This window comes from Lonchura striata, chromosome 4, assembly GCF_046129695.1.
Source record: "Lonchura striata isolate bLonStr1 chromosome 4, bLonStr1.mat, whole genome shotgun sequence".
Classification (NCBI taxonomy): domain Eukaryota; kingdom Metazoa; phylum Chordata; class Aves; order Passeriformes; family Estrildidae; genus Lonchura; species Lonchura striata.
The window spans coordinates 7,719,638-7,732,467 of NC_134606.1; the positions used below are offsets into that span (position 1 = coordinate 7,719,638).

Genomic DNA, 12,830 nt, shown 5'->3' on the forward strand with positions numbered 1-12,830 from the left:
TTTCTACTTAAATTTTATTATGGATATTTTTTTCTCATTCTGCCCTTCTGGAAGGACTCCAGAACACACAGTGACTAGCAGTGATGGGAAATGTATCTAAGCCTATTTCTAATTTCCTCTGGTTTAAGCTAAGTTTCAAGAGCTGGCTATTAGAATTCAGTGGCCTGTGAGGATGGAATTTAGGCTGGTACAGAAATGGTCTTTTTAGAATTTCAGTGGCAGTTTCTGTGCTGAAAAATTGCTCCCTTAAAATTATTTCTGTTGTAAATTGAGAGCTCATGAGCTACACAGCTGTGTGTTTGAGTCTTGGAGGTTACTGCAGGCCTTAGCTCTACTGGTTTCATACTGCAGTGTGAATAATCTTCCTGACAAGCATGCTTGTCTTGAGAGCTTCCTACATGGCTGTGATTTAGCCATTTGGAAGGGTTATTTCTGGTAGGAGCATTGTGTGGAAGGATGAGCAAATGATTTGGCTGCAGAGCAGTCTGTCACCTTCATACTGGAGTGGAGTCACTGTATTGGGAAATGGTTATAACTTCATCCTTCAAATCTGAGCTGTGTGCTAGTTTTATTGGTGAGACTGACAATCTTGCTCTTTCATGGGGCATTGTGTGTAACAGAATATTTAAGTGTGCTTGCAACTTTAGCCATAGGACAACAGAAGTTCTTCAACTGTTTGTTAAATCCTACATATTCTTACAAGTACTTGGGAACAAGTGGAAGTTGTAAGTTTGCATAGCTTAGAAATCTTTGCTTTTTTTGGGTCTGGATAGAAAGACAGGATTTTTAATGAATCAACTGGAAGTCATGATACTGAGAGCTGGGATTTATTTGCTTTATACACGTGTTTGTTTGCGGTAGGAAAATTTGGCAGTATTGCATCTTTATTGTATTGTTTCCTCATTTTCCAGTTTTTGGAATGGGCATAGACTATCTGGAACAGTTTGGGTCTTCATCAGTAAGTATGACTTGAAATGTTTTGTTTGCCTTCCTGGCAGTGTGGAGAGGAAAGGAAAGATGGAAGTGTCAAGCATTGAATGTTTTAATGAATTAACTTCACTTGAATTGTCCACAGACAGTAATCTATTCCAAAGAAATGTGATGACAAGGCTTGGGTAGAGGGTGATGGTGTAAGGAATGTAGTTATAAGAAACTTAACTAAAAATCAAAGATCTCTGTCTGTCTGTGTGCAGAGGTGTTACTTTTATTTAATAGCAGTAAAATTGAGGTGAATGATGTTTCACTTCTGGCCAAAACTGCTGGAAGAGGATGTTTAAAAGTGCAGGATCATTGCTTCAAAAACATTTTTTCTAAGCCCTTTTGCTTTATGTCCAGTTTAAGAAAATCTGTCTCTAAGTAGGGCTTGTCATGTTTTAATCAGTTCAGTTTAGTTATTCTGGACCCAAGCAGGAGAATCTCTCAACAATAAATGCGCTGAATTGAAATTGTTTTAGTCATGCTGTGTTTGTCCTTATGACTTTATAATAAGAAAAAAAGGGCATACATTGTTTTTTCAGCTTATAATATTCTTTCCTTCTGTGTCTTCTGGTTTGGAATAGTTCATTAATGTTCCTCTTTTGATTCAGTCTGTGAGCAGATTGAGTTCCCTTGATGTTACATAAGGACTTAAGCATGTGGGCACGGAGTTCTCTTATGTAATTTTCCTCTTGAGAACAGTGCTCTGGCCACTGAAGAATAGGCTCACCCACTCTCCAGAGGATTATTTGTGTGTGTGTGGAATGTGTGTGTTGAGTTCTGAAACAGATCTTCCAGTTTATGCCTCTTTCCCTTCTTCAGTTCAAAGAATCAGCCTTGAGAAAACAGTCGCTCTATTTGAAGTTTGACCCTCTGTTGAGAGACAGTCCAAGAAAACCAGTTTATGGTACTATTGAATCAAGAGAGAGTATCATGACAGCTCCATCTCAGCCTGGGTAGGTATTGACTTTGTACATAAAGTCAGAGTTGTTTAGATAGGAAAAGACTTTTCAGATTGTCAGGTCCAACAGTTAACCCAGCACTGGGGTGTCTACCACTAAATCATCTCCCCAAGTGCACCATCCACACATCTTTTAAATAACTGTAGGTCTGGTGACTTGCCTGTTCCAATGCTTGACCACCCAGTGAAGACATTTTCCCTAATATCCAATCTAAACCTCCTCTGGTGCAATTTGAGGCTGTTTTGTCCAGACTTGTTCCTTGGGAGACCAACCCCCGTGTCACTACAAACTCCCCACAGGTGGTTGTAGAGAGTGAGAAGGTCCCCCTGAGCTTCCTTTTTTTCCAGGTTGAGCCCCCTCAGTTGCCCTCATCAGACTTGTGCTCCAGACCCTTCCCCAGCTCTGTGCCCTTCTCTGGACATGCTCCAGCACCTCAGTGTCCTTATAGTGAGATGCCTGAAACTGAACACAGGATTCAAGGTGTTGTTTCACCAGTGCTGGGTACAGGGGGGACAGTCACTGTACAGACTGTTGCTGGTACAAGAGCTTTGCAAAGAAAGACAGCTCTTGAATTTAATGGTGTTATGTTTGTTCATTTTTAGTCCTGTTGTTGATTTAAGTAATGTGCCTGAGGAAGCTGGAAAGCCTCTGGTGAATCTTCAGAGTGAAGAAAAACCAAAAGGACTAGATCTGCTGGGGACACATGCAGCTTCTGTAAGGATATCTGGAATGCTATCAGGTTTCAATGTTGATAGTTTAGGAAGGGGATAGCCTAGGTTCTGGATTTAAGACTTAGGTAGGTATTTTTGAGTTTGAAGAATCTGATAAATGTTTACTTAAATGGTTGATTTAAACCAGTTTGAATACTCATTTATATTGAAGCTGAACTTTGATTAACATTTTCTTAAGTATTCAAATTATTTTTTGTAGAAACTGATGCTATTACACATGGTCTAAGGGAATCTGGGTTGTTTTTGAGAATGCTCTAGTCAAGCAATATTTTTTTTATGCAAGTCAAGCTACAAAAGGGAAGCTTTGTATTGTAATTGCATTGGTGGGATGAAAAACACTTAGGTTAGACTGGATGCTCTTGTACCTATGGTTTGTAGTTTGAACAGATCTATCTGCAGCAGCTCATCCTGAAATGGTCTCTTTCACTTGTGACAAGCAGCATAGTGTCATCTGCTTTGTTTCTGGTAGCTATAATTGGTGGGATAGCAGTTTCGGTTCTACCTTGTAGGTGTTTCTTAGAGCTATGTGGTCAACTTCAAGGTAAGGAAGTTTTAGTCTAACAAAGTTGTGAAAGTATCTGGTGTATTTAAGTGAGATACATTGACTTCAAATAATGTGCATGCACCTGTGGTATGACAACAGTAATCTGTTGAAACTTTTGCATTTTTATTTTCTTTACAGGATGCTGGTCCCCTAATTCCAGACTCCCTGAGTAGTAATGTTCCTCCAGTCCCTTTTGCTACTTCTACAAACACTGCAGTGGATGCTATTATAGATGTGCTAACATATAGCCAAAAAGACATGGATGCAGCTGTTGAACTGGTGAAGAAAGAGGTATGGTGGCCCTTCCAAAGCAGAACTTGGCATAGCCTTGGAAGGTCCTTTTGTTTGGATTATCTGGGATAAATCTCTACTTTGCAGTTTTTCTCATCATACTTGACATAAATATCTCATTATGAAAAGCTCGCTGTGGACTTGATGGGTTCTGTAGGTATAGAACTTTTCGGAGCTAACACTTTAGGAAATAGGACAAACTTTATTATTAGTCAAGTTCTGCCTTACATCTGGTCACTATTAAAAGGCACATGTTGTCATATGGGATAGTTAGGCTTACTATCAGTGATCTGGATACTTCTTATTCAACAAGCAGGAACACATTTTCATGCCAGTGGAAGAGAGTGACTGTCCTGGTTCAGGGCAAATTTGGGGAAAAACCTCCAAAAGAGTTCTTTCGGGAAAGCAGATTCAATTGGCCCCTCCCCCAACGAGTTCGGGAAAGATACCTCTTTGGAGAAAAGTGGAAAAAACCTGTTTATTAAACTAGCAAACTTAGACAATATTAAACAACAAAACTTCTTGCCACTCCAAGAGAGACAATCTCAGAAAGATCCCCCAGGTTGCAGCTGGGCTCACTCAGTCTTTGCTCAGTCCCTCCGGTGCTGGAAATGCCGCGGCCCCGGCCCGGCCCGCTGGGCCACCGGTGCTGCTGCTCTCCTGGTGTGCAGTCCAGAGCAGGTCCAGAGAAAGGGAAAAAACACAGTCCGGGGAACTTTGCCTCAGCTAGCTAAAACTAACTAGACTAAGGGAAAAAAACCCCAACGGAGAGCTCCGTCTCATTGTCCGTCTGGACGCAGACAACTCGGTCCAGGAGCAGGAATGTGGAGGAGTGAGTGCAGTTCTTGAAAACAAACTCCGCGCTTCTTCCCCCCACTCCTTCCCTCCTGGAACAAGTCTTAAAGGTGTAGAACTTATTATTCAACATGAACAGGGCAGACGACTGGAGATAAAGGCATCACACAGTCAACCCAGGACAGTGACTTATGTAACTTCCCTAAAACAAGATAAAATTGTAGTGCCAGTTCAGTGCTATTATAATTTCTTTTCTTGTGGGACCTGAATGCACAAGAGCATGTCCAGCTAATAAAGTGAAGAAGAGCTCTGGAGCTTGCTCCAGAGGGTAAGGACATTAGTGAAGGAGGGAAGAAGTAGTTGGTAAGATTTTAAGCCTGTTCTGTAATAGCAGAAATTGCCTTTAAAAGCCCATCTTCTGACTGATGTAAGAAGGCTTGGATATCCCCTTAGTTCAACAACTGGAGTACTTTACTTGAGTCATTATGACTTCTGATTTATGTAAGAGGAGAATTTAAGCATAAATGTCCTTAAAGCTAATTGTATCACTTCAGAAAAAAAAGGCGCTTTCAAAATTTCTGACTGCTCTACTGCGGGCAGTGGCATTAGACACACTAAACAAAGATGACCTATGATTATTTGCTTCTTAAGTTCTTTTTTTTTTTTTGAGTACAGAGATAGTGGCTTTTCTAGGAATAACTTTTACTTTCTGTCATTTAGAAGGTGACTTTCACTCAGCATATTGTCTAGTACAGGAAAATAAATGTGGCTTTGACAGGGGACAGCTTTTAATGCATTGATCTAAAATAAAGAACCTATATAATGTGATATCTTTAAAGTCCTTTTCTTTCATGTTGGAAAGAACTACTTTAAACCTGCAAACACTGTTGTGAGTGTGACTGGACGACTCCAGCTGTGTCACTTAAATAAAATGTCCTAGAATTACAATATCAACCTGAAAGGAAGACAGGCCTTGTTTTTTTTTTTTTCATTTGTGAAACAGCTCAGGAGTAGGAGGAAAGTGAAAATTTGTTTTCTGTCTGAGAAAATACAGCACTTAGGAAAGCTTGCTTTTTTGGTGTGTACTGAACCCTTTTTGAGTTTGCAAGTGCAATTTGTTTCCATCTTCACATACTTTTGCTTTTGTAACATTTTTTCCTAGCTTAGCTATCACTACTTCTCTTAATAGTTTGTACATTCTATTTTTGGAGTGCCCTGCTTCCTGTCACCTGAAATATTGCAATATATTTAAAATGAGTTTGCTCTAAAATACTGAAAAATCTGTGTACTACAGTTTACTATATAGTTTTGTGACTACTAGTAATCATGTGCTTTCACTTTCTCTTTTTTAAATTGCAGATTGTTTTATGTATTTTAAGCCTCTTGTCTTTGAAGGCCTCTCACAGTGCAGTCAGCTCTGTGGTTACAGCTCTTAAATTGTTATGGAGCTTGCACAAAGTGTTTAGCAAAGACTATTTTGTGCTGCTTAATTCTGTTACTGTGAGCTCTGCTTTAGTTTAGCTGATGTGAAATAGGTATCATTAAAAGATGCCTCAATTATTTTGAGAATAATAATCCTCCCACTTCCACGTTCCCTAATTTAGCATTGAGTATAAGTTACTACAAACAGCAATCTGATCTTGAACAGGTTTCTGGTATTTGTTCTCTCATGTTTTAATATTAGCAGGTTACTGAAGTGCTTTTTTTTTTTTTTTGGCTGCCCTGTAAATAAGAGGGAAATGTGTGCCACTTGAGAGAATGTTCCTTGGCCCATTGTGTTCTCTCAGAAGTTACAGTCTACACAGACACTGAGTAAGAGTAGCCAAGAGGTTGGTTGGCTGAGTTGACTCTGATCTTGCCACTTGAAGAGATACTGGCAAAGTGCTGGGAATCATATATGCAAAATCTATGTATTAATCTAAATTTTGAGTCAAGTTTGTAATAAAACAATTCTGATTCTGTTAAGCAATTGGAACTTATTTCTCTCTCTGTATTAAGTTAAAAGTATACCCAAGTTACCCTTCAGACTGTTTTTAGTATCAAATATTTTATCTCTTTTTGTGCAACAAGTAAAGGCTTACCTTTTCACCCTCAAAGGTTCAAGAGAAAGAGCTGGAGATTGAGGAATGGAATAAGAAGTATAATAAGCTTCATATGGAATACAAAGAAATGGGGTATGAATCTGTTCTGACTTTTATATCTACTTAGTTATTCCAGATGCTTTTTCTAACTTATGTTCAACTTTTCTTTTTTGTGGTTTTTAGAAAAATAGTTGCTGAATTTGAACAGACAATAACACAAATTATGGGTAAGTTCCATATTTACACTTTGAGTGCCTTGGGGGGCTGGGGCATGCTTAGCCCAGAGCTACTAAATGAGGGTAGTACTCTTTCACCTCTGACATTAATATTTCAGGTACTTCCAGGATAAATGTAAGGCTTAAGACAAGATAGGCTAACAATTTTATGCATGTTAATACAGACATATCACTTGATAGGTAACAACTTTTTGAATCAGGCACAAACACAACTTTATTCTTCACTGGAGCTGTTGGTTAATTAAAACTGGCAGATCCAGTTGTCAGCACTTTGTGTTTAATTGTTTACTCTCTGACATCATTTAAGTAGTAAGGTATCACTAGAAGTTCTTGCTGGACAGATCTTGCCTTTTACTTTAGTCAAGTTTGTGGCTTCAAAACTAGGAAAGACACTACCAGCTCTTCTGTGCTCCTCTGAGGCTGTGGGAAACATAGCTTGGGTGTGCTAACCCAAACCTCTTCTGGAAGTCTGCTAGGCTAGTCTGACTTGTTGTCCCAGTCTCCTCCAGATCTTCCAGCTGTTGTGTATGTTTAATGAAAAATATTTTTGGATTCTTTGCTTCTATCACAACATTTGAGGCTCCTGTTACAGGAAACTTGAGTGGAGTTTTTTGACTACAGTGCAGGAGAAAATTGCTTTAGGCAAGCACATTGTCTGTCATGGTGTTAATTGCCTTAAGTTTGGTGTGAGGTAATATGTAACAAAGATAAAAAGACTTCTTAAAAAACACAGATGTGGAGTCTTTACAGGTGGGAGGCCATATTATGAAACCTTTGTAAGGGGAAGAATTGAAGGTGTGGGGGTTATCTGTCTGTACTTTGGAACTGGTTCTATGCTAAAGCAGTAACTGTCATGGGTTGACTCCACTTTCTCTAGAGGATGCTCAGAAGCAGAAGGAAGCATCAAGGAAAGAAATACAGAAGCTGACGGAAGAAAAGCAGCAAGCTGTTTCAGATCTGAACTCTATGGAGAAGTCTTTCTCTGAGCTCTTCAAACGACTTGAGAAACAGAAAGATGCGTTAGAGGGTTACCACAAAGTAAGATGATTTAATGCAAATAATACCCTTCCAAAATAAATGAGATTTGGTGAAGAGATGTGAGATTTCTAGAGCAGCCATTAATTAGGTAGTATAGGGACTACTTGTAAACTCAGGTGCTAAGTTGTTTAAAGAGTGAAAAAACCTACTTATTTATTGTATTTAGTGACTGATTTAAAGTAAGATAATATCCTAGAAGGCAGAGTTTCTTCAAATAGGAGTGAGCTGTTTCTTGCTGTAGCACATCTTTTTTGCTAATCATAGAGATACTCTCATGTGGTAACTGCTGCATAAGAGCAGCTTGTTTCTCCTACATCACATTGAATAAATGTTGAAGAGGATGTGCAATTGCAAGTCAGAAAAATAGGTTATTAGGTGCTCCCTACTAAGATGCTTGTGGGATTTTTCTAAAGCTAAAGTTAAGCCTTTGTTCTGCAGCTTCTTCAGAGGCTGGAGGAAGGAAGCTAATGAGTATAAGTTATGGTTTTTTACTCCATGCAATGCAGAAAAATTGATTTGGTGCTTTAAGAAGTGCCTTCAGATTTTTTTTCATTCAGTTATCTTTTAATGTCCCTGTTTACTAAAACTAAGAAACTAGCCCTTAGAAGTTTCATGTTAGTCTAGGTTTTAGAAACAGGCATAGTGTCTGTTACAACTTCAGTTTCTTTGCTAACCTGTCAGGCTTCCTTCCTCTTGTATCCCTTCCATCTCCACCTAAATTTAGAAGCCTTTTCCTCAGTACAGAAATAAACATCACTTGGAAGAACTAAATTCAAGACCTGCAATTAGTAGAGTCTTAGCAATTGTTTCAACAGTTCCAGCTTCCTACAATGGCTAATAAAATATGTTCATAGTGTGACTACCAAGGTAATGTTCTTGCTATTAGCGTTGTATTTGTTTACATCAGGGTCCAAAGCCTGAATCTTTCCGTGGGTTCTTTGGAGAAGTTGGATTTCTAGCTATCCTTGTGACAATTGCAACTTAGTACAAGCTGCTTCAAAAATAATTTGGAGCAAAACAAACAAAACCAATTAGTGACTGTTGTTTTAGTGGCCTTCTCTACTGGAGTTTGCTACTAAATAATGTACTGGGGAGAAATAGGGTGAATAAAATGCTTGTAAAGTTAAGATAGTTGAAAGAAAGTTTAGTCCATATAGGCCTGTGGGATTTCATAGTTGTTCCCGTTATTCCAGTGAGCAAATACTGCCCCTCAGGTGTAGTTAAATAACCCATTTGTCAGGTAGGGAGACTCCTCCATCTACTAGCTTAAACAGCTGACTGAACTTCTTTGGGTTTTTGGGACAGAATGAAGAAGTTCTGAAGAAATGTGCAGAAGATTACTTGGCTAGAATTAAAAAAGAGGAGCAGAGATACCAGGCACTCAAAGCACATGCTGAAGAAAAGCTGCAGCAGTAAGTACCACGTCAAGAAGCCAGGTAGCAGGAGTGGCATACATACTTTTCACAGTGGCTGTGCTTCAATAGTGCCAAAGGTTGGCTTAAACATATTAATTTAGCAATTAATCTGAAGTACAAGCATCTAGTGTGATTCTGTGAGAGTTCTGCTGTGCTGTCTGAAGGGGATGGAAACATCATCTTGCACCTCTTTCAGAGCCAATGAGGAAATTGCTCAGGTTCGCAGCAAAGCGAAATCAGAGATTGCAGCGCTTCAAGCCACTCTGCGCAAAGAGCAGATGAGGATCCAGTCTTTAGAGAGGAGCCTTGAACAAAAGGTCAGTCACATTGCTGTGGGTGAGTCTCTTCAAGCTATTGCCTTAGACTAAGTGAATAACTCCCTTGTATCAGGGCTGGGAGGTTTTGATAGCTGTTGTACTTGCAGTCTTTGGGAAATTGGCATTGACACCTAAGACACAACTGTCATATCAGGACTTGTCTGTATACTTCTTTTTTTTTTGGAGCACAAGGTTTGCTTCCAAACCAGTCTGGGCTCCTGTGTCAAGAGGTTACTGGAACTTCTGCAGGAGGTGGTGATTAACAGTTACACATGATGCAGAGCAGGATCTGGGAGTAAATTTGAATAACTGTCTGGCTCAGCTTGTTCATGAGCATGACTTGTACGCTGCTCGCATGTATTTGAGTGTATACGACTCAAGTTTTTGATATTGTTCAGGCCATTAGTCCTTGTACTCTATAGTGTTTCATAGATAACGTCTTAGGATATGCCTTTACAAGACATTCTTTGTTGCAACCCTTCAAAGGAATAAGCTTTTTGAAGATTAAAAGTCACTGCTGGAAGTGTATGCTGTTAGTTTTTACTGCATTGTTGTTGCTGCTGGTATTGACAACTCAAAAATTGTTAATGCTGACAGATTCCTATTATGGAAAAAACCCATATTTGTGAGTCTTAAGGTTTATGGCTGAAGTTTGCACAGCAGAGGAAACAGTAGGCCTGTAACTGGAGAGATAAACCATTTAACACAGAACTAGGTTTGGTCTTGTCATAAATACAGTAACACTATAAATTCTTATTAAAATGGTTTAACTGTTCCATAAGAAATTCTGCAAACTGGAAATTGTCACATGTCAGTAAAAGTATCAAGGCATCATTTTAAAGAGTTTTTCTTGTGAAGATTAAAATCTAAATTGTCCATGTCCTGAATTTTGGTGTACCTAACAAAGGCTGAGCCCCAAAAGTCTTGTTTCCCTGGATCAGTTGATCTCTATGTATTATGGGAATGTTTGTGGAAGAAGCAGGAATAGTATAGTGGATTCTGGCTCATTTCCTGAGGCTTCTAAGGATGCCATGTGACCTTAGGCCTAGTCCTTTGCATTAAATTTGCATGAGCCACGATCATGTAATTGGACTTTTTATTGCATATACTGGCAAACAGGACTTAGGCAACCAGCTCACTACAAGGTTGAGCATAGTTTGTACATACGTGAAACTCATGTTTTTCTTTCTTCCACAGACTAAAGAAAATGATGAATTAACGAAAATCTGTGATGACTTGATCTTGAAGATGGAAAAAAATTGATCTCTTAACTGTCTTGTAAATATGTTAATCTTCTCTAACTTGCTGTCTTGTGTGTTCACTCACTTTTTTTATGTATGTGGGGAAAAAATAAAATTCTTGATTCACACTTGTCTTCCACATTATTGGCTGTATCTTTTGTAGGAAACATCTATTAACTGAAGTTCAATTGCTGCTTCCAGTAAGTAACAATGTCTTTCATAGCATTTTCACACATTGCTCAAAGGAAAAACTTTTAATCAGTGTACCTTCAGTCTGTTCCCTGTGTAAGAACTTTGGAGTGCTATACTCTTGACCTGGCTTTGCTGGGAAGGGTTGCCATGGCTATTTTCTCTATTTTACACTTGTTGCTCTCTCACTTAAATCAAGACATTCCAGAGTTACAAGACTGAAGTAAACTGAACCTGCACAAATGCTATCAAGTATTTAGTAATGTAAAAAGATTTGTAACTTAACTTTGGCTTTGGTTTGTGGGTTTGGGTTTTTATTAAGAGGAGCTGGAGTGATTATGGTTTTGCAGATAAGCTAAGCAGAGGGTTTATTGGCAGGGCTGATTGCTGCTCTCCTTTGGGGTTTTCCATGTCATTAGTCTGTCTGGCACTATGGATTACAAAATCTTCAATCTCCCTGACCCTGCCTGTAGTGGAGAGCCTTGAGAACTGTGAGGCTGCAGGTCACAGGCCATGATGAAGTCAACTCTAAGCAATAGCAGATGTCTTGGATAAGCTGTTATTATCTGACAGATAGCAGCAGGATTGTCTCAGTGCAAGCTACAGCTTCTGGCTTCTTAAAATTACCTGGGGGATTATTCCCTCACTTGTAGGTGCATCTTCCTCAGAAGGGCTGTTGCTGCTGAGTGTGCTGGGCTGTGCTTGGAGCCCTTCCCTTAAATCAGGGTGGTCTGCCTGGGCAGGTGGAAAATGAGCAGCAGTGCCTTCAAGTCCAGAGTCAACTCTGTGAGGCGATTACTGCTCAGTGCAGGTAGCAGGAGCACCTTAGAGATCAAAGCTAGTTAATCAGCATGCTTCAGGTTTGTGATCTGTGAGGCTTTGTGATTTCTGCATTCATGTGAGAGGGTGAGCAATGATATTAAATGCCTAGCTCTTGTAGAAGTTGTGCTGTATTTTTTAACTTGCAGCTTAGGAAAGTGGCAGATGGAAGAGAAAGAAATAGCTATAGAAGAGTACACAAAAGAGGCAGAGGATACTCTCCTACAACTCCAGGTTGTAGGACTCGCTTGGGATGTTCCTTTGTAAATAGACTACCATACTGATGAGAAATACTGTACTTGGTCTAATTTGGGAAATGCCTTAGTTATAGACACAGATTTGCAATAAAATGGTTTGAAAGGGACATTAAGATCATCTCATTCCAACCCCCAGTTATGGGCAGGGACACCCACCATGAGACCAGGTTGCCCATCCAGCCTTGCCTTGAACACCTCCAGGGATGGCCACAAATTCTCTGGGCAGCACACAAGGCTGGCACTGGAGTTGCTGCTACTATTAGGCTGCAATTAGCAAAGGTTCAGCATTCAGTCCCAGAGGCCAGACCTGTGCTTTGCTCCCTGGTGCTGCATCACTGCTGTGCTGTGATGAGCCAGACTGTTCCGGGGGATTGATTGGTTGGCTGAAGCTGCTGTTCTACAATTGATCAATGTGTGGTGCAGGTTCACTTTGTACATTGTGCATAAAAAGAGGGCAGCAAAGGGCAGAGCATTTCAGAGATAAATGGATATTAGGGATAAGCCTGCAGTCCTAAATTTTTCCACAAGATGTAGCTGCTGCTCTTTGCAATAAGGGCTTTATGGGCTGGTGCTTCAGCACGTTGCAGAACTGGAGGTTGTCCCTCTTCTTGAGTTGTGCTTAAAGCTAGAAAGACAATTGTTTTTTTCTTTTTGGATTTCTGTAAGAATGGCTAAAGACCCACACAGGGATGTAGGATAGATAGTAAACTATAAATAGTGACAATGCTTTCTGGAGTTTTTGTACTACAGGTGCCAAAGCATTACACCACCTGTGTGCACCTTTAGGAAACTGCTGCATCAGGGAGCACTGGGCTCTTCCTGTATTCATTCAGGGTAAAATGACTTTCTACTCTTCCCCCTGGGTTTCTATTTATGCAGCATATCTCTGGTCCAGTTTATTGAGTGAAGAGAGACGAGACTTAAAATGGATTTTGTTGT

The 12,830-nt window shown here is 39.8% G+C and overlaps 1 protein-coding gene across 3 annotated transcripts in view; it reads left to right on the forward strand.

The window, feature by feature from the left end:
• The window catches only part of TACC3 (transforming acidic coiled-coil containing protein 3), a 22,189-nt gene extending 11,435 nt beyond the window's left edge, over nucleotides 1–10,754 (forward strand). For all 3 annotated transcript variants that reach the window (XM_021535674.3, XM_021535673.2, XM_077782712.1), the window contains 10 exons: nucleotides 912–958; nucleotides 1,798–1,931; nucleotides 2,540–2,651; nucleotides 3,351–3,503; nucleotides 6,396–6,472; nucleotides 6,563–6,606; nucleotides 7,493–7,653; nucleotides 8,959–9,065; nucleotides 9,265–9,385; nucleotides 10,583–10,754. In XM_021535674.3, the coding sequence (XP_021391349.2) occupies nucleotides 912–958; nucleotides 1,798–1,931; nucleotides 2,540–2,651; nucleotides 3,351–3,503; nucleotides 6,396–6,472; nucleotides 6,563–6,606; nucleotides 7,493–7,653; nucleotides 8,959–9,065; nucleotides 9,265–9,385; nucleotides 10,583–10,648 (1,022 nt within the window). In that variant the 3' untranslated portion in view covers nucleotides 10,649–10,754. The remainder of the gene's footprint in view (nucleotides 1–911; nucleotides 959–1,797; nucleotides 1,932–2,539; nucleotides 2,652–3,350; nucleotides 3,504–6,395; nucleotides 6,473–6,562; nucleotides 6,607–7,492; nucleotides 7,654–8,958; nucleotides 9,066–9,264; nucleotides 9,386–10,582) is intronic.
• The last annotated feature ends 2,076 nt before the right edge of the window (nucleotides 10,755–12,830 follow it).